General features: G+C 54.4%; 1 protein-coding gene across 3 annotated transcripts; it reads left to right on the top strand.

The window, feature by feature from the left end:
* Nucleotides 1-324: 324 nt before the first annotated feature.
* Nucleotides 325-18,974, top strand: OCRL (OCRL inositol polyphosphate-5-phosphatase). Of its 3 annotated transcripts, none has more exons than XM_083876469.1 (23): nt 325-403; nt 667-746; nt 1,597-1,635; nt 2,054-2,161; nt 2,238-2,321; nt 2,622-2,742; nt 2,831-2,992; nt 3,849-3,950; nt 4,363-4,477; nt 6,198-6,314; nt 6,460-6,647; nt 7,286-7,397; nt 8,802-8,911; nt 9,815-9,950; nt 10,334-10,444; nt 10,750-10,915; nt 11,112-11,347; nt 13,816-13,839; nt 15,961-16,080; nt 16,321-16,405; nt 16,715-16,842; nt 17,410-17,521; nt 17,622-18,974. In XM_083876469.1, the coding sequence occupies exons 6-23, from the start codon at nt 2,678-2,680 to the stop codon at nt 17,744-17,746; spliced, it is 2,214 nt and encodes a 737-aa protein (XP_083732595.1). In that variant the 5' UTR covers nt 325-403; nt 667-746; nt 1,597-1,635; nt 2,054-2,161; nt 2,238-2,321; nt 2,622-2,677; the 3' UTR covers nt 17,747-18,974. The 3 variants fall into 3 exon arrangements, with proteins under 3 accessions (XP_083732595.1, XP_083732594.1, XP_083732593.1); XM_083876468.1 differs by having other exon boundaries at nt 2,051-2,161; XM_083876467.1 differs by lacking the exons at nt 325-403; nt 667-746; nt 1,597-1,635; nt 2,054-2,161 and having other exon boundaries at nt 2,288-2,309.
* Nucleotides 18,975-20,070: the final 1,096 nt, after the last annotated feature.

The raw sequence follows: 20,070 nt of genomic DNA, 5'->3' as shown, positions 1-20,070 counted from the left end.
AACTCGGCAGATCAGAAATCCCCCCGCCCACTGTGCGCTCCCGCTTCCCGCCGCGCCATCGGTGTGCGCGCCTCACGGGCAAAGAGCAGTGGCGACCTCCCGCCAGCAGAGGGCGCGGCGGCGGCGGGCGGGCGGCGCTCCGCTCCCCTGCCCCGCGCGGAGTCTCCGGGAAACCGAGCGCTGCTGCCATGGAGGCGCGCGCCGCGGGCTGCGGCCTGCTCGTATCCACCGGGGGCGGCGGGGACGGGGCAGGGCCGGGCGGGTGAGGGGCGGGCAGGGGCAGGTTCGGTGACCGGAAGGTTTTTTCTTAACCGCTGGCGCAGAGCGTTGCCGGCGCGGAGGTGCGGGCCGGGCGGCGGGAGCCGTGTGTGCTCGGCCTGGAGCGGCGGGCCGGGCGCTACGGGTGAGTGCGGGCCCGGGCACGGCTCGGGTCTCCGCCGGGCTGCCACAGCCCTGCTCACTCTGTTTCCCTCACCCTGCGGGACCGGCGCTCCTCCGGTGCCTTCCCGGCTCCCCGGTGCTCCTCCGGTAACCAGAGCCTCTGGTGTTGGACCTGCCCCGTGGTCCGACATCTCTTCTCCCCCAGGGTATCCCTGCGTGGTCTCACCTTGGTTTCCTTTCCCTCTTCCTGCCCCGGGTCTTTACAAGCCTTCCTTCTGTCTGCAGGGTCGTTATTCGCTCCCAGGAGAAAGAAAACTCTGATCCGGATTATATTCCCATCAATAGCCGCTTTAAATGTGTGCAAGGTACTGACTGCTGGGAGAAAGATTGAGAATCCCCTGCTGTCCATCTGCATAGTCCAGATTTAGTGGTGTTCCCTGACCTGCCTGGGTTGAATCCTTTCCCTGTGAAGCAGCAGCTCACATTTTATGGAATCCCCTTGTTTCTCACCCGAGCAGGGTGTCATTCCGTGTCAGCATGCCGTTTGTGAGGAGCTTGGCTGGCTCCAGGTGTGGTGGGTTTGGCATCACACAGAGCCAGCACGTGCAGAACCTGCTTTCAGGGTCTGGAGTTTGGTATTTGGGTGTCTGTTTCTCAGGCTCCTCTGCTATGCCAAGATTGGGAGCTGTTGCCTTTTCCTGCATGTTTACATCTAAACTTCCATGAGGTCTAGCAAGCCCTCAGCATCCCACCTGTTGCATGAAGAAGGGCTTTAGATCTTGTCTTGGAAGAACTTAAATAGCAGTAAGTGGCCCTGGGGTGAATCCTTGTAAGGAGTAAAAGTCCTTTTTCCTGAATTTATTTACTCATTTGCTTGTGTGCAGATGTTCTGCCCCTGGTCTTGCTCTGCAGAGAAGCTCTGAAGTTCGTTGTCAAGTTGGTCTTTCCCAGAGTAGCTGCAGTGATGGGGAAAAGCTGTTCAGGTGTCTGAGAGCTGTGTGGAGGGAATCAATCTCCCTGGGACACTTGTTGGGAGGTGGCTGTCCAGGTTCTCTCTGCCAGCACCGTTAGGAGTGTACAGATGTCAATTAGAGCTCTTTGCTCCTGTTAGGACTCTCTCATGGCTGGTAGCAGGCAGTGTAATTATAGGAGTCTTCAATTACTGCAGCAGCAGGCATTGCTGAGCTCTGCTGATCCTGTTTTTCTCTTTTCTAGAGGCAGAGGAAACGCTGCTGATTGACATAGCTACAAACAGTAAGTTTCATAAGGGCAGTGGTGTAGCTGAAGGTCCTGTCTGGGAACAGCCACTGGTGCTTGTTTTGCCCCAGGCTCTGTGTTTGTCCCCTGCTCTCACAAGGATTGTTTTCCCTCTGGCGTTGTCATCTGGCTCTGTCAGACACTCAGTTGTCATGACAGACGACATTTCATTGCATTGAAATGCAAATGATTGAAATGTTTGCAATTTTTCCTCCTGCTCTTAGAACCCTTTGAGATTTCAGTAGGGAGGATTCCTAAAGCCAGGAGAACGTGCTGGGGATACCCCAAGCAGGGTGGGGGGACCTCAGAAGCGCAGGGAGAGTAACTCAGGTGCAGGTTTCCATCACAAACAACACCTGGAAGCTGGTGGGGACTCTGGGCCAGCCTGGGCTGACTCAGGGAGTGTTTGAAGCAGGCTGCAAGGTCCGGATCCAGGGCGACGAGGCGCCCGAGCGGCTCTTTGAGATCCCCGACGAGGAGCGCTGCTTGGGCTTCCTGTCAGAGGTGCAGAGCATACAGGAAGGTGAGAGGAGTTGCCCCTGTGCCTGTGAAATCCTCTGCCAGCAGTTTCTGACAGGGATTTTTTTTTTTTTATCCAGCACACCTGAAAGCATCTGTTCCTGAACTTAAGGACTCAGCGATTTGGCATCAGGTGGAGAAGAGTCTTACTGGTCTGTCTCCAGGTACAGTTGGCTTTGCTCCAGGATCTGTGCAGTGCTGGGGTGCCCAGGGTAGGAGCTGGGTTAGACCCTGCTTCATTGTCTGTTAATTCCTTCCTGAGTGATGTTTTCATGTGCCTGTTAGGCTCCTTCCTGCCGTCACTTGTGGTTAGTGCCCCTTTCTCCTATTTCCAGGGTCACACTGTTGATGTATTCCTATTATCATTTAGATTTTTGCTCTCTGTGGAATTACATTTTTTTGTTCTTGATCTGAGTAGTTTCAGATTGTTTCCCAAGGTGTTTTTCTTGGATTTTTCATTACAGGAGCTCTGGGATTTGAGGATGACTTCAACACCCTGAGCCTGGAAGAGAAAAGGAACATGCAAAACCACCAAACGGGATCTCGACGGGAGCCCCCGCCCCCTCCTGTCCCTCAGAACAAGCAGTAAGTAAAGCTTGGAATCTGTTCCCTTTTTTACTTTTCTTCCTAGACAGCAGAACTAGTTCTAGTGCTTCTCTTGCCTCCTTCCTAGATCTCACCGAGAGAGGGAAGGCACATCCAGAGACCAGCCCAAGGTGACCAACACCATGCGCAAGATGTTTTTGCCCAGCACGCAGTCAGGGCAGAGAGAGGGGCTCATCAAACATGTGCTGGCCAAGAGGGAGAAGGCCTACATCAACCTGCACAACTTCAGGTGAGACCTGGGTGGGAAGGACAGAGCTGTGAGATCTCTCCTGTGAGCTTGGATCTCACCCAGGATTGGACCCTGGCAGCTGCTGATGGGCTGCAGCTCAGATGGACAATGAGACTGGTACAGCCCAAAAGTCACCAGGTGTCCGTGGGGCATCTGCTCCTTTTGTCTTCTTTCTGCATGTGTCAGATCTCCTGAGCCTTGGTACAGCTGGGGCAGGTGGGCAGAAGGAGTGAAGACAGATGTCCCCACCATAGTGTTGTGGTGTTAAAAGAGCCAGATGTTTCCGTGCTGGTGGAAATGTCTTAACTCTGAGAGGAGTTTCACTGGGAGTGAGCCAAGCCTGGGAGAATTTTCAAGGAGTGGCTGAAGGAGCAGGGGAGCCTCAGCCTGGAGAAAAGGAGATTCAGGGGGCCCTTCTGGCCCTCCCCAAATTTCTGACAGGAGGGGCAGCTGGGGGGTCGAGCGCTGCTCCCAGGGAGCAAGGGAGAGTACAAGAGGAAATGGCTTCAAACTGCACCAGGAAAGGTTCAGGTTGGACACCAGGAGGAATTTTTTCATGGAAGGGGTGCTAAGGCATTGGAAGGGGCTGCCCAGGGAGGTTTGGCGTCCCCATCTCTGGAGGTGTGCAAGGAATGCCTGGACGTGGCACTCAGTGCTCTGGGCTGGGTGACAAGGTGGGGATTGAGCACAGATGGGACTCGATGATCCTGGAGGTCTTTTCCAGCCTCAATGATTCTGTGACTTTCATTTCTCCCACAGCTCTCATTGCTCCATGCAGGGACAGCTCACAGCACGTGAACACTGCTGTGGTTTTCATGGCGTTTTCAAACAGCTCAGCTGCTTTTGTTCTTTGTAGGTTCTTTGTGGGAACGTGGAATGTGAACGGGCAGTCTCCTGACGGCTTCTTGACTCCGTGGCTGGTGTGTGACATGGAGCCTCCAGACTTCTACTGCATCGGGTGAGCAGCTGGGGAAATCCAGGAGGGCTGGCTTAGGTTTGGGTTCCTGTCCTGCTCTCAGAGGCTGCACAGAGCTGAGCTGTGTCACACAGGGGCTGTCTGAGGGCAAAAAGCTGTAGGATGAGGCAGAGGATCAGGTTGAACAAAGCTAACATGACATAATAGATTTTTTCTGGAGGTATCCGCAGAGCTTGCTCATTGTCCTCTGCCTAAAGTGGTGTTTCTCAGGGAGAGGGTTGCTGGGGGATTTGGGGTAGGATCTCAAAGGCACTGTGGAGAAATTCCACTCCTTTATTTAGCAAGTGGCCATAAGGAGCCGTTCCTCCAAAGGCTGTTGCTGGAGGTTTCACATTCCTGTAGGAAGAGGGAGATGTGTAGGAGGGCTGGAGGTGCTAAGCTCTTGAGTTTCCAGGTTCCAGGAGCTGGACCTCAGCACGGAGGCTTTTTTCTACCTTGATTCTACAAAGGAGCAGGAGTGGCTGTCTGCTGTGGAGAGGTCCCTGCACCCTAAGGCCAAATACAAGAAAGTGAGTTCTGCTCAGTGGCATGGGGGCTTGTCATGGAGCTGGCATGATGGGAAGGGAAAAGGAAAAGGGCTTCCCTTTTCCTCCCTGTCCAAGGAGCAAGGCTTGGAGAAACCAAGGGTGATACTGAGCATATGCCTGCCTGGGCATGTGTCATGTTAAATCTGGAGAGTCTGTTTCTGCACCACACTTGTAGGGAAATATTATGCTTTGAAGTAAGAAATTTATAAAGGTGATGGCTACAATACCTTTATCAAATAGGAGGTAGGTGTTAGGGAAGCAGCAGGTTCAATTTCTCTACTTTTATTGTCTTCTCATCCTGTGGCATAGAAGCCAGATGTGTTCTGAGCTGGTAAAATAAATGAATAGCTTTTCCTTGAAGGAATAGGATGATTTATGAAGCGAAATCTTCCAGATGCTGCTGCCTTGAGTCAGAATTGCTTCTTGGTTTAGACCAAGACATTGGTTTTATCTCTGCTGTAAAAGGGACCAATTCTTTTTTTTTGCTGCAGGGACCAGTTTGGGTTTGCCTTTCCTCCTTAGACAATGTGTTTGCTGTCACACCCCATCCTGCCTGCTCTGAGCAGGTGTTACAGGGGATGAGGCAGGGAATAGAGCATCTTGCTGAACTGAGAGCTGTCAAGGGGAGCAGGAGCCATGGCCCAAACTGCAGAGAGGCTCCTGCTCCCTCCCCTCCCTTTGCTTCACTTTGGTTCTGGGTGAATTTCTCCCACCTTAGGGAAAGGGAGAGCACAGGATATGGTTGCAGGAGGGGGTAGTGGCTGAAGCTGTAGATAAGGCTTGTGGTCACTTGCAAATTCTGCTCCCGCAGAGCAGACTGGGAGCTGGCCCCTTGCAGCCAAATTCTCTGCTCTCAGCTTCTTTCTTCACTCCATAGACTTTATCCCAACACATGTGAATGTTTCTGTGCATAGAGGTGAGCATGCAGACTGTGCTCAAGCAGGCCTTTGTCACTGTTTCAGAGTGGTGTTACCACTGTTTTAGAGGTGCAGGAAGGTCACAGGTTGGGCAGTGTTGGCTTAGCACACATAAAAGATCAGCAGCAGACCTGAGATCCCCACTGGGAGAGGACTCATGTTCACCTCTGTGGACTGAGCTCTGTGGGAGCAGAAAACTGCTCAGACCCAGAGAGGTCCTTGGCTGTAGGGAGTGAGTATTTCCTGAGTATGAGTCAGTCTGTGCAGCTCAGAGATGCCTTTTGCTGCCCTGTGCACCAGGCATGTCTGCACATGGGAAATGAGGAGATCTCAGTCCATTCCCCTCTGCTCTGGAGTCTGCAGTGAGCCCAGGTGAGCTCTGACTCCCAGTGCACCTGCAGCCTCAGGACCAGCCCCAGCTCTGGGAGCACTTGGGAGCATCTCTGCTTCTGCTGGTTAGAGCACAGCAAGGGCTGAGACCTGAGTCACAAACCTGCTGGGCATTTATTCAGTTTCTCTTTGCCCACGCTGTTGTAGGGAGGGAGCAGAGTGGGGAATGCAGTGAGCTCAGCACTGCTGACAGCTCCTGGGGGGTGACAGATGGACCCCAAGGATCTTGCTGTGGACAGGAGACCCTTCAGGTTCTGTTGTTGCAATTAGGGATTGAGTAGAGAACATGAGGAGCAGGGAGAGCCAAAGCAGCAGAGCATCAGGCAGAGCAGGTCAGATCAGAACTGCATTCCCACTGCCTCTCTGGGAATTCAGGATCCCGTTTGTTTTTGCAGGTGCAAATGGTCCGCCTGGTTGGGATGATGTTGCTCATATTTGCTAAGAAGGATCATCTGAGCAATATCAGAGAGATTGTGACAGAGTCTGTGGGCACAGGAGTCATGGGAAAGATGGTGAGTCACCAAGGCCAGCTTGTTGCTTCCCTGTTATCCATGCAAGAAGAGCAGTCTGGTTTGGTTCACTGTGCCATCCCAGCCCTCTCCCCATGGCGCTTCACCTGCCAGCTGCTCCAGCCCCACTGCTCCCTCCTGTCCCCAGGGCAACAAGGGTGGTGTGGCCATCAGGTTCATGTTCCACAACACCACCTTCTGTGTGGTCAACTCCCACCTGGCTGCCCACGTGGAGGACTTTGAGCGCCGCAACCAGGACTACAAGGACATCTGTGCCCGGATGAGCTTCATCATCCGCAATGACAGCCTGGCTGAGCTCAACATCATGAAGCACGAGTGAGTTGTAACTCTTTGGAAGTGGTGTTGAATAACCCAAGTCAAATCAGAACTGCAGCAACTGGAGATTTCATGCAGATGAGTTTTCTGGCTTGATGAAATAATTTGGAATTCTAGTGACAAACTAGTTACCTCCTTGCTGCAGTGCCTTGTGCACCCTGTCCCCAGTGTCCCTCTCCTTGCATTTGTGTATAACTTCATTTTCAGCAGGCCTAAACAGAGTACAAATGTTTGGTACTTCTGTAATTAATACTTAAACCGTTTAAAACCCAAAAATGTAGAGTGGATTAGTACAGAAAAAAAAACTTCAAGTATTAGATTATCCTTGATAATCCACGAATGGAAACGTTGAGGTTCGACTATAAACAGGAAGAGCTTTGGTACTAGCAAGGGGTTTAAATTTTAATCTTTAAATGAAACCTTTATGGAGTAAAGGGTGAGTCCCATGAGTGTTTTTTAGCTGCTGATAGCAAGAAGGCTGTAGGCCTGTTTGGAAGCTGGAGAGTAGCAGGCTGCCCTGGAAGTGTCCAAGGCCAGGCTGGATGGGGCTTGGGGCAACCTGGGATAGTGGAAGTTGTCCCTGCCCATGGCAGGAGGCAAAAACAAGATGAGCTTTCTCTGTGTATCTTTGTTTGCAGTGTTGTTATCTGGCTGGGAGACCTGAACTACAGGCTGTGTCTGCTGGATGCCAGTGAAGTGAAGAATCTCATCAGCAGGAACGAGCTTCAGAAGCTGCTCAACTATGACCAGGTCAGTGAACTCTCCTACATTTGCCCCATCCCTGGGAGGTCATCTTGGTTTAGGATGTGCCTGCTGGGGAGGAGCTGGCAGACATGGAGCTGGAAAAGGGGCTGGAGCACAGATCTGATAAGGAGCAGCTGGGAGGGCTCAGCCTGGAGAAAAGAAGGCTCAGGAGGACCTTCTCTACAACTCCCTGAGAGGAGGGTGCAGTCAGGTGATGGTTGGTCTCTTCTCCCAGGTAACAACTGGCAGGATAAGAGGAAATGGCCTCAAGTTGTGCCAGGAGACATTAGGGTTGGATATTAGGGGAATTGTTTTTGTAGAAAGTGCTGTCCAGCCATGGCACAGACTGCCCAGGGCAGTGATGTCCTCATTCCTGGAGGGATTTAACAGACACATAGAGGTGGCACATGGGGACACAGGTTAGTTGTGGCCTTGACAGTGCTGGGGGAACAGTTGGACTCAATGGTTTTGGAAGGCTTTTCTAACCTACATAATTCTGTGGCACACTGCAATTAAGGGTCTGGACACAGACATAGACACTGGACCCTGACAGAGCTCTGGGTGTTGCTGGTTGCAGCATCCCTCTAAACAAAAACAGATTTTCCCTACTGGGGTGACTGGGTGACTCAGGCATTCACTGTGTAAGTGTGTCTGTGTGTCAGTGCAGGAGTTCTCTCTTAAATACAAACTATAAGCTCAACACAGGCAACAACAAAAGCTGCTGTGATCAGTGTTGTAGAAGAGGTATTGATCTGGAGCCCAAACCTGATCATTCTGTGCTGTCTCTGTACCTGCTCAGCACTTCCCTGCAGCACACAGAAGCTGCTGGGAGGCGCCTTTCAGGCAAAGGGTTGCACCCAGAAAATATGAACAACAGTGGTGCAATATCACCTCTGACACAGTTTAATAGCAAATTTGGTTGATTGTCCTCTGTAGCTCATTCTTGCTGTACTGCAGAGCACCATGCAGGAAGCAGGTCTTAGTGAGGAAAACATCCAGATTTTTCAGTAGAGGAAAGGAGAGTGGTGTCAGGTTATCAGGCAAGTGCAATCCTGGAGGCTCTTGCTAAAATGATTGGTGCGGAAAGATTAATGACGGCAAATCTTAAACCTGAAAACTGATGAAAGCATTTAGTCATTTATATTCCCCTTAACTCTTGCTTGATGCTGCCTGCGTGGTCTGGTGAGCAGTACCAGGCCCATTTGTACTTGGTCTGTTTGGAAAACATTCCACTTGTGAGTTAAAGGTCTGAGAGGCAGTTTGGGGGTGTCTGTGAATCCCACAGAATGACCACAGGCCGTGGTTGCTCTGCCTGTAGATCTGCTCTATGACATTGCTGTGGCAGGGGAGGGTTTCTTGGGTTTGGCTTGGGTTTTTTTTTCTTTTAAAAGTTTTCTTTCTCTGCTTTAGCTGAATATTCAGCGCACTCAGAAGAAAGCATTTGCAGATTTCATGGAGGGAGATATTACATTCATCCCCACATATAAATATGACTCTAAAACAGATCGCTGGGACTCCAGGTAACATTGGCTGCCACTGGGTGTATTTACCTATGACATAAAGTGCATTTTCTCATGAGACTTGATTTCCTGCTTCCTAGAGCTGTGAATACCTGTCAGTGTTATCTTTGGCATTCCTTTCTTTCCTGTTCTGTGCAATAAGCAGCCCCTGTGTTTGCTGACCAGGCACATCCCTTAAACCTGTGTCTGATCCCACTGGGTGAAGGCAGGTGAAGTGTGAGCTCAGGTGACCCTGCACTGGGGACATTTTCTATTACCAGGGACAGGCAAACAGTATAAAAAAAGGAATTGAAGAGCTAAGGAAACAGGCTCTCTGAGTCACCCTGTCCCCTGACTTGCACACCCACTGGGTGGCTGCACTGTGATAGCAACTGTGATTCCTGCATGGTGCCTCCCACAGACATGGCTGCATCTGCTGCAGGGGCTGCTCCACAGGGAGAAACTCCCAAGGAGGACTTCCAAACCATACAGTGTTTGAATTTGACTTGCAGTGTTTATGAATCGGCGCAGGAGTTAATCTGAAGAAGGATAAACCCAGGATTCACAACATAATAGTAATCACTGAGTAAAGTTTCCATAATGGGAACAATAAGTGATGGGCTGGATTGTAGGCAAAGAGGTCTGGCAGCACAAGAAAGTCGGGCACACATGGGTTCAGGCTGTGGAAATGGGCTTGACTGAGGATTATTTTGTTTCCTGGTGCTGGAAAGGATGGGAATTTTATCTGTTGTATTGGGAAAAAGGGTGAGAGAGCAGAAGAAACAACAAAATTCAAGTTAGGTTGAGTGATAGGAGTTCATCCCATCACTGCTACGATGTGGGTGGAGGGAACTGCCTTGCTGGGAAGTAGAACAGCTTGGATGGGATTGTTGGATTCCCCTGGTAACCTGTTCTCCTTTGCAGTGGGAAGTGTCGTGTCCCAGCGTGGTGCGATCGGATCCTGTGGAGAGGAGGGAACGTCAACCAGCTCCGGTACAGCAGCCACATGGACCTCAAGACCAGTGACCACAAGCCTGTCAGCGCCCTTTTCTGCATTGGGGTAGGTCTGTGTGTTTGTTGGGGCAGGATCCCAGCACTGCCAGGCATTCCAGGGATTGCTGTGGGAGGCGGTGGTGGAGTGGCACCTCTGCTGAGGCTGTTGTTGCAAGAGGACACATGAACCCAACCCAGGCATGCCTGCTGTGGAGGTGCTGCATCTGGCAGGAATGTGGGAGTTCTGCTGTTCCCTCCTCCACACAGGAGCAGCCTGGACCTGGCTGTACCTCTGCTGTGTCATCTGGGTCACACCTGAATTTCTTCACTGGAGAGTGGCAGCAAATTCGGGTTTTCTGCTGCAGCAAATGGGGACACTCCGTGTCCATTTTTGGTACCTCCTGTGAAAACCAGTCAGAAGCTTTGCTGAGTGTTTTTTGTCTCCCACAGGTGAAGGTTGTGGATGAGCAGAAGTATCGGAAGCTGTTTGAAGACATTGTTCGTATAATGGACAGGATGGAGAATGATTTTCTCCCTTCATTGGAGTTGAGCAGGAGAGAGGTGAGGGTGAAACTGGGATCACTGTCACTGCCCAAACACAGCAACCTTCAAAGTGCCAGAACTTTTTTCAAAGACTTAGTTTCAATAAACTGGATTATAGGAAATTGAACTCTATCCTTTATCTTATGATCAGGAATTAGGTTAACGAGGACATGTTGTCTTGGCTCCTTGGCAGGACTTCTGTGTGGAATTCTGCATTGGGTGGGCTCTTCTCAGCCATGGGGCTCCAGTGCAGAGTCTGTGGGGGGCTGGCCACGGGCCATATCCTGGCTGCTAATATCACTGGATTTCTCTGTGCTCTGCAGTTCGAGTTTGAGAACGTGAAGTTCCGTCAGCTGCAGAAACAGAAGTTCCAGATCACCAATAATGGGCAGGTCACCTGTCACTTCTCCTTCATCCCAAAGCTCAATGACACCCACTACTGCAAGCCATGGCTCCGAGCTGAGCCTTGTGAAGGTTACCTGGAGCCAGGTGAGTGTACTGCTGTAGACCCCCCATCCCATCTCCATTCAGTCCTTCCTGTCCTTCCTGTGTCCCACCTTTCTTGCCATCAGTCTTGTCTGTTTGTCTTTCCTGTTGTGGCCTTTGTCCCTGCCCACTGTGTGTTTGTCCTTGTCATCCTTTTGGAGAATGTCTGTGTGTTCTTGAAAGCTCTGGTGTGTTGCAGATGAGAGCACAGAGATCTCCCTGGATGTGTACGTCAGCAAGGACTCCGTCACCCTCCTGAACTCGGGTGAGGATAAAATTGAGGATATCCTTGTCCTGCACCTGGACCGAGGGAAGGACTATTTCCTGACCATCAGTGGGACGTACCTGCCCAGCTGCTTTGGCACCTCACTGGAGGCCCTGTGCCGGATGAAACGACCCATCCGAGAGGTTCCAGTCACCAAACTCATAGACCTGGTGAGTTCTGAGGCAGCTTTTTCAACCCAGAGAGGCCTGATTCCCTTCTGATTGCTCCCAAAAGCAGGAGCAGTGCCTGCAGCTCAGGTTGTCTGCTGGCTCTGAGCTGAGTGACTTCACAGAGCTTGAGGTGCTCTTTTATTCTTCCCATCTACCACAGCTGATGGCTTTTGACAGCCTGTACTTTATCCCTTTTTTCTGAGTAGGCTCTGAACATTGTTTGATGGGATGAAAAAGTGATCCCAGCACCTCATGTTGGTGTTACTGGCAGGCTCAGCTGGGTGGCACTGCAGTGTCATAAGAGAAGTGATTGGGGTCCTCTCATCCAGGGTATAGGGGCTTCTTCTGCCATGATGAGTGCCCTGGGAGCCTTCTCCTTCTGGATGCATTCCCACTGCTCAGGGGAAGGAGCAAGCAGAAGCAGGAGGACCGAAGAAAAGTCTGTGGTGTGGGTGTGGGATGCTAAAGGACACAGCTCAACAGATGAGCCAGCCTCTCTGGCCATTTCCTCCCACACCAACCACAGTGAAAGATAATGCCTCGTGTGAGAGATAACTCATCAGAGAGAGATCTCTCTGTGGTGCAGCAAACTGTTCTTCCCCCCAGCCTTTGCCAGTCACCTCTTGTCCTTTGGGTACTCTCAGCTGTTTCTGGGCTTGTCCCGTTTTGGGGATGTAGTTCTGATTTCCAGGCTGGTTTCATTCCTCTCTCCTTACTGCCTTACCTGGCCACGTTCCAGTGAGGTGCAGCAGCTCCTGAGCCCAGACCAAGCTGAGCACTCACTGCCTTGGGTCAGTGCTGCTGCTGCCGTGTACCCTGGAGCATTTGGGGGCAGCTCTCTGAGTTCTGGTGCTGTGTGAGGCTGGCAGTGTCTATGCCTTAGAACCTTCTGCACTCGCATGTGCTCATCCTTCACTGCAGCCAACATTTTCCTCAGCCTGGCTGGACTTTGTCTGTGGTTTTCAGTGGAGAGGGGTCTGGAGATCCAGTCACTGAGGGGCTGAGGTAGGTGGATGCAGGATAGCACCATGTAGGTGGGAGTTTGTCTGGGAATGGCTCTCCTGGTTCTCCCAGGGGGACACACTGACACGGCTGCTGTCACTTGAGCACCTCTCCTTTGGGGTTTCAGTATTAGTGTCTCACCCTGTTTTTTCTTGGAATCCTACTTTGGGTTTTAAAAAGCCTCTTGAAGAACCCCTGTCAGGAGCAAGTGTTTGTGGGGCAGATTGTGCTGGAGGCTCACCATTAGGGAGAAATTGTTCCCTGTAAGGGTGGGGAGGCCCTGGCACAGTTTTCCCAGAGCTGCCCCATCCCTGGAAGTGTCCAAGGCCAGGTTGAAAAGGGCTTGGAACAACCTGGGATAGTGTTAAGATGTCCCTGCCCATGACAGGGGGGTGGAATGAGATGAGCTTTAAGGTCCCTCCCAACCCAAACCACTTGGTGATTCTGTGGAGAGGTGGGCAGCCAGGCCAAGGCTGGGGGGTGAGGTGGAGATGACTCACCATCCTAGTGCAGGTGGCTGTCTGCCCTCCCAAACCTGTGACTGTCCCTCCCCCTGTGCCCCAGGAGAGAAACCTGTGCCAGCTCCTGTTCGGAGCAAGCTGTTCCTGGGAAGAGACCAGTCTGTTGTGGTTCTGTTAGAACTCGGGGAGCCTCCAGAGAAATCAGGCACTGCAGAGGCCACAGGGGACCCTGAGATGCTTCTCCCTCCTGGTGTCCCTGTGCCGTGGGAGCTGCAGCTCCCAGCTCAGCCTAGGAATGCTCTGGGGCTGTTCCACCCTGAAAGGCTGATCTGCCAAGACCCAGCAGGGACAACCTGCTTCTGTTCTCTCCTGCAGAACCCGTGAGCAGTGTCCAGCCAGCCCTGGCTGTACAGGGATGTCTGTTTGGGGATGCTGAGGGCTTGGCTGTGCTGCTGAAGGGCTTGGCACACTCCTCTCTGTGCTGTGCTAATGCTCTTAGGCTGCAGCAGCAGCAGCAGCGGGTTTGAGCACAAACCCTCATTTCTCTGACTGTACTGAAAGCTGCTTAGGGGCCCTGTGAGCTCCACAGCTGCCACACACTCAGAAACACAGATTTAGCCCAGGGAACATTTTATCTCTGGCCTGGTCATGAGGGGAGTTGGCTGAAATAACATAGGGACAGTGATTCTGACTTCTTCCTGGTGGACACAACTCACCTGCCCGTGGCTGAGCTGTTGGCCAGTGAACAGTCCAAGCCCCTTGCAGGGGTTTCCAGAAATCCTGACGAGGCTGTGCATCATATGAGCAGGATTGTTGCTAATTGGCAGGCAAATCTCTCACACAGGTTTCACTTTGGCCACGTCAGCAAAATGTGTGAAGCACCTGGTGTTCAGTGGGTTCTCATAATGCAAATTAGGCTTCTGCTTAATCACAAGAGTTAATCCGAGAGTGCTTTCTCTGTCTTAACCACACTTTTTCCTCTCCTCTCTTTCCTGCTGCTCTCAGGAAGAAGACAGCTTCTTAGAAAAGGTAACACAAGCAATTGCTGTGTGGCAGTGTGCTTCTCAGTGGTGTGTTTGTAAAGAGTGAAAGCTTTTCCCTTGTTTTCTGTGGCAGAGGGAAAGGGAGGGGAGCACAGAGGGGCCAGCAAAGCTTCTTAGAACAGCTGTGGACTGGAGGAGAGAAGCACACAGTGACCCCAGAGCCAAGCCCAACTGAGATGTTAAAGCTCATCAGATTTGCTTTGGGGGAAAAAAATTACTCCCCTGATCCTGACAGCAACGCTGGATATTCCCAAAAAAGATTGGCAGCTTTTGACATACCTCTGGCCATAAGGAGGAGTTCAGCACAGCATCCTCTCAGAACTGTGGGAGGAGGGCTGGAGCAGAGAGCTTTGTGCAGGAAGTGGATGTTTCTGTGCCTCCTCAAGCAGTGGAGCTGGGGCTGCTGCCTCTGATGGCCACAATGCCCGAGGGGGATCACTGCTTCCCTTGGCACCCGTGCCCAGTGCTGGAGCCAAGCAAAGGAAACGTCCTTGGGAGAGCAAGTGGGAGATGCTGGGGGTGTTCATGTTCTCCCTGCGCTGGCTCTGACATTTGTAACTTGTTTGAGCTGGTTCTACACTGGCTTCCCAGTCTCAGTGAATTGTTCCTCTCCGGGCTGTCAGTGCAGTGACAGAGTAAAACCAGGAGGGGGAAGGAATGTTCCCTCTCCAAGAGGAGATCGAGCTCGGGTGTTGAACCACATGAAGCTCACAGACTCCCTCCTGGGAGAGAAGGGAGGAATTTTGACGCGTCCATCTTCTCGTGGGAAGGACGTGGCCGAGCCTCCCTTCCTCACAGGCGGCAGGAGAGGGCGCTCGGGGCCCGGCCAGAGCAAACCCGCCTCCTCCTGCTCCTGCTGGTCCTTCTCTTCCTCCTCCTCTGCCCCGAGCCTTCTCTTCCCTCAGTGTCTGGGATCTCCTGCATGGGGGTCTCCACAGCTCTCCCAGTCACCCCAAGGGCTGCTTCAGCGCTTGGCTCCAGTGATACCCTGGCACGGGGGGTTTCTGTAGAAGAGCCTCATCCTGGGGAGAGCATCCTCAGCTCTGGGAGAGGGTCTACAGCTCTCTCCCTTTCCCCTTTAGAGGAATTCTGCAGTGCTCTTGTCTGACACCTTCCCAGTGCATACTCCTGGGGTCAGAGCAGGTGCTGTGCAGGGCAGTGCTGTGTGCAAGTGGAGCTACTGCCCATGCCACCAGGGCTTGTGTCAGTTTGGGGTGTCTCTGGGCATAGCAGGGGAGCTGCTGTCAGTGGCTGTGTGCGCTGCAGGGACAGCCATGGCAGGTGCAGTGAGGTGCTCTCTGTGTGGCTTGTGGGCTCCTCTGCTGGTGGCGGGTTTGTGTTCCTGCTTGTGCTGGTTCCTGGGTGCTTTGGGAATGCTGGCTATGGCTTCCTTCTTGGAGGTCACAGGAATGTGAGTGTTTGTGAGTAAAATCAAGCCAAGAACATGGATCCAGTTAAAGCTTGGTGTGATGGAGGCATCTGAGCCATGGAGCTCATCAGCTGCTCCACAGGAGTGAGCAGGAACTGTGACGGTGCTGTGTACTCAGTGAGAACTTGGGAAGATCAGGGAAGAAACTCCAGGAATCAGGACAGTCCAGAGCCATGAGAGCTGCTGTGGCTGGAGCACCTGGGAGTCAGGGAAGGTGTGGGATCCCTGGGCAGCTGGGGCAGCCTGCAGTCAGGGAAGGTGTGGGATCCCTGGGCAGCTGGAGCACTCTGCAGTCAGGGAAGGTGTGGGATCACTGGAGCACACAGGGCTGGGCTCCCCAGCCTGGCAGCTCCCACAGCACAGGGACTTGCTGGGTCCCAGGCTCTGTTGGCTGTGGGGTGGGAGCTGGGCTGGGGCACTGTGGGCAGCCAGAGCCCCCTCCTGGGGGGCTGAGGGGGCTGGGGCTGTTGGGGAGACCAGGCAGGTTATTCCATGGGGCAGCAGGAGGGAGAGGAGCCAGGAGCTGTGCAGCAATGGCTGGTGCTGTGAAAGCGAGTCAGGGCTAGAGCACCCCAGGGTGCTGCTGCTTCCCCTCTCCCAGGTTTCCCTACCAGCAGCTAAGGGCCTGAGGCAGAAGGGACTAAGGTTTCCCTGAGCCCTCGTGTGCTTTCTTCCCAGGAGAAATCCATCCTGCAGATGGGCTCCCTGGACAGTGAAGAGACCAGTGAGGTGCCGCTGCAGGTGCCAAAGGAGATCTGGCTCTTGGTGGACCACCTGTTCAAGCATGCCCTCCACCAGGTGAGATGGAGGGTGAGGGAGAGGGCCTCTGCCACGATGGAGCTCCCCTGGTGACCTGGTTCCTCACAAGCACCTGGAGATCAGCTCCAGTTGGGACCCTTTGCCTTACAGGGCAAGGCTTTTCCCTGTGCTCGGGGCACTGGCTGGGTGTCCCAGGGTTCCCCATTCACTGTGAGTCACCGTGTGCCTCAGCCTTTGTAGGGAAGGTGAGTTACTCCATCCCTGTGCTGTTTTTGGCAGGAGGACCTGTTCCAGACTCCAGGCATGCAGGAAGAGTTGGAGCAGATCATTGACTGCCTGGACACCAGCATTCCTGAGACAATCCGTATCCTGTGATGGATCTCGGCTCTGCTTGGGAGAGTTTGCTCTTGGGAGAGCTTGTCTGTCACCTTTGCCTGGCAGGGATGGGCTTCCCTTGGTTCCCCCACAACCTCTCTGAATGTTGAATCTGTGATGGCCAAAGCAGCCAGGGGCTCTGGAAGCTTCTGCAAGGCTGTGTCAAGCGCAGGAGTTGGGATACTGAGGAGCAGGGTGTGGAGAAGAGGCTGATGGAGCAGGGGGCTCCTGTGCAGCCAGAGGGTGGGAAAGAGGACATCTCTCTGCTCAGCATGATCCTTGACTCCCAGTGATCCAGCGGGCAGTAATCACTCTGTGGCTGAAGCTCTCCTCATCTTCCTGGAGGCTCTGCCAGAGCCTGTGATCTGCTACGAGCTGTACCAGCGGTGCCTGGAGGGGGCCCACAGCAGCCGCCTGTGCCGACAGGTGTGGGGCTGTGCTGATGGTGGAGCTGCTGCCAGCCCAGGGCAGCTCCTGCTGTGAGCTGTGCCGTGGCCCTGAGCCTGCCTGGGCCCTGCTCCCTACCCAGGGGCTGGCAGTGGCTCTGGGAGAGTGGGCAGCTCTTCCAGACAGACCCCAAGGGATCCCTGTCTCAGCACATGGGGAACAGGGAGGGGCTTAGCTGGTCCTGAGGGCTTGAGCACCTGCTCAGAGCTACAATTCTGTCCTTCAGTGGAGGGCTGTGCGTGGCTCTTAACAGGTGGTGGGGTAGCAGGCCAGGCCAGGCACGTCCCTGAGCAGAGGGGGAAGTTTTGGGGCAGTGAGAGCTGGGATCTGACTGGGAAACAAGCAGGAAGCAGCCCCAGGGCAGTGGGGGTGTTTTCCTGGTGACACAGCTTTGCTTGAAGCAGTGTCATCAGGGGCCACAGCCCACAGGTGCCACCAGCAGTGGGCTGCAGCTGTGGGTAAGTTGCTGTGGAGCCCGGAATGCCGCACATGCCCAGGCTGCAGCAGTGGGGTCTGGGGGAGCTTCCTGAAACCATTTCCTTGCAGGTGATCCTTCAGCTGCCGAGCTGCCACCGCAACGTGTTCCGGTACCTAATGTCCTTCCTGCGGGAGCTGCTCAGGTACTCAGAGGACAACAACATCAGCGCCGCCATGATCGGTGAGTGTTGTTCCTCTGTTCCTCAGCTCCATCCCAGCCTCTTCTGCCCCTCCCAAGCTCTTCATTCCTCACCAGTCACTGATTTTACCTGCCTCCACAGCCGCCCTGTTCTCCAGCCTCCTCCTGCGCCCTCCGCCCAACCTGATGGCCAGGCAGAGCCAGCAGGACCGCCAGCGTGCCATCAACTTCCTCTACAGCTTCCTGCTCACCGGGGATGAGGAGTGACCCGTGCCGTGTGCCAAAGCCGGGCCCGCGCTCCGGCCGGGCCTCTCACAGCTCCTCCAAGGGGTAAAGGCTCAAAGCTCTCCAAGTGCCGTGTTTACAGTTGGAAGGGATGTGTTCCCCCTCCTTGCCATGCCATGCCCCACACTGCAGAGGACCTGCACGCTCATTGCACTGCCATCCACCTCCGGAGCCTCCGGCTTCCCCGCGGGAGCCAGGTGGATCTGTTGATACCCGAGCACTGTGCCAGCACCCGCCATGCCATGGCAGTGTCACCATTTCCCCAGGTCACGTTTCTCTCTGTGTCACCCCCCATCTCCCAAGAGCTGCTGTGGAGAAGGGTGGAGATGGCTGGTGCTCTCAGAGGCCGAGGCACACTGCATCCCTCCAGTGCCAGGTACGTGTGCTGGTGCAGACACCACTGCAGACTGCTGAGGAACAAATGCCACCCTCTGCCACACAGCCCTGCCAGCCCTGATGTCATCACTGTGCTATGGACCGTGCTGACCCAGGAAGGTCGTTTGGACATTTGGCCTCTCCCCTTGGGCAGGGCCTTTTCCCTCTCCCCTCTCTCCCAGGACACAGGTCTGTCCCTGTAGCCCCCATTCTGCCCTCACTTTCCTCTCCCTTCCCTGCCCCATCTTCCCCTGAGGACACAGGATGGTGGGTGACAAGTGACCAGGGTGAGAGCAATGAGCCTGACCTCTGCTCCTCCTGTGCCGTCCTGTGTGTCTTGAGCAGGACAGGACCACTGTCCCTCTAGCCCAGCTAACAGTGTGAGGGTAGGACGGGCTGGGTGACCATGTGCCACTAGGTGGAGTCCATTCTCTCCTTCCTGGGGCAGGTTTGCAGAGGGTGCAGGTTTGGGGGAGTGAAAGGAGACAGAAGTGCTCATCGAGGGGCCAGAGGAGCAGCTGAGTTGCTGTGCAGAGGGGCTGCAGTGCAAGGGTCACACACAGCTGGCTGAGGGGACAGCCCTGGTGACTGAGGGTACAAGAGTGGCCTGTCCCACTGAAACACTAAGAGGCCTGTGGGGCCACCTGGCCTCAGGTGAGGGAGGCCAAAGCCAAGGGGAGGGGGTTGTGGTCACAGAGCCCCTGCCAGTGTCTGGGCTTAGCCTTGCAGTCCCCATGCACTGGCTGAGCTGCCACAGGCTCCCCTCCCTCCTGCCTTTTTCCTTAAAATTTTTAAATTACATAATTTATTGGGAAACTGTTTGTTCCAAATAAACCTCCGTTGTGCAAGGCCTGGGGGCTGCATGGGGTGCGCCTGCCTTCCCTCACACAGCCCTTCACTGTCACAGAGCCCTGCCTGGAGCTCCAGCCTTGCTCCGGGTGCAGCTGATGGATGAATTCTCCCCCAGGCACTCCAGCAGCGTGCTGGGCACAGCTGGGGACAGTCAGTGGCAGGTGCTCCCATGCTCCTGGTTCCTGCTGGTTGAGCTCCTGGTGTACTGCCACTGCAGTCCAGTGGCCCCAGGTGGGCAGTGGGGTGGCACTGGGTGCCACAGGCTGGTTCCTGTGTGTGGCACAGGGCTTTGGCAGCCTCAGCAGTGATGCCTGTGGTGCCCAAGGCCCTGCTGGGCTGGCAGGGGGAGCAGCGCTGGAGAAAGTCCTGCCTGCGCGTCCTGCCGCAGGAAATGGAGGCCAGTGTCATCTCCATCTGCTTCCTGCCAGCTCCTTGGGAGCAGGGCTGGGCCTGGGCAGCTGCTCCTGGACTGTCACGGAGGTGACCAGTGCAAGGTGCTGGCATTGTTCCCGCGGCCACCACATTCCTGCCACTGCCTGCGGAAATGCCGGAGCGAGAGCGAGATGCTCCCCGGGGATGGGACAGAACCTGGGCCTGCCCATCCTCCTCCTCCTCAGGAGGGTACAGGGATCCTTGTGGGGGCCCTGGGGGCTGTTGGGGTGCAGCTCTGGGGGTCTCAGAGCCCACCATGAACACAGGCACCGAGGGGCACTGGTGATGCTCTGGTGGTGGGCTGGAGGAGCTGGTGTGTCCCACAGCCACACTGAACATCCCTTGCCAGCCCTACGTGGGCAGTGAGCTCTCCCTGTTCCCCCTGGGGACAGCCAGAGGTCCCCAAGGACTGCAGGGCTCCTGCAACTGCTCAGCCCTCTCCGAGTGCCACTGGCATCCCTCTGTCCCTGCTCAGTGAGCTGGGACCTGGCAGACCCCTCCTTGCACAGCCAGGGACAGGACTGCCCTGTGCCCCTCTGCCCGTGTCCCCAGCACTGCCCCTGTGCCCCCTGCCCGCTCTGCCCCAGCTCCATTGCAGCAGAGGGGCTCTGGCACTGCCATGGCACACAGCACAGGGAGCAGGCTGA

The sequence above is a fragment of the Zosterops lateralis genome, assembly GCF_965231275.1.
Source record: "Zosterops lateralis genome assembly, chromosome: 21".
Classification (NCBI taxonomy): Eukaryota; Metazoa; Chordata; class Aves; order Passeriformes; family Zosteropidae; genus Zosterops; species Zosterops lateralis.
This window is presented reverse-complemented; position numbering and strand designations above follow the sequence as displayed.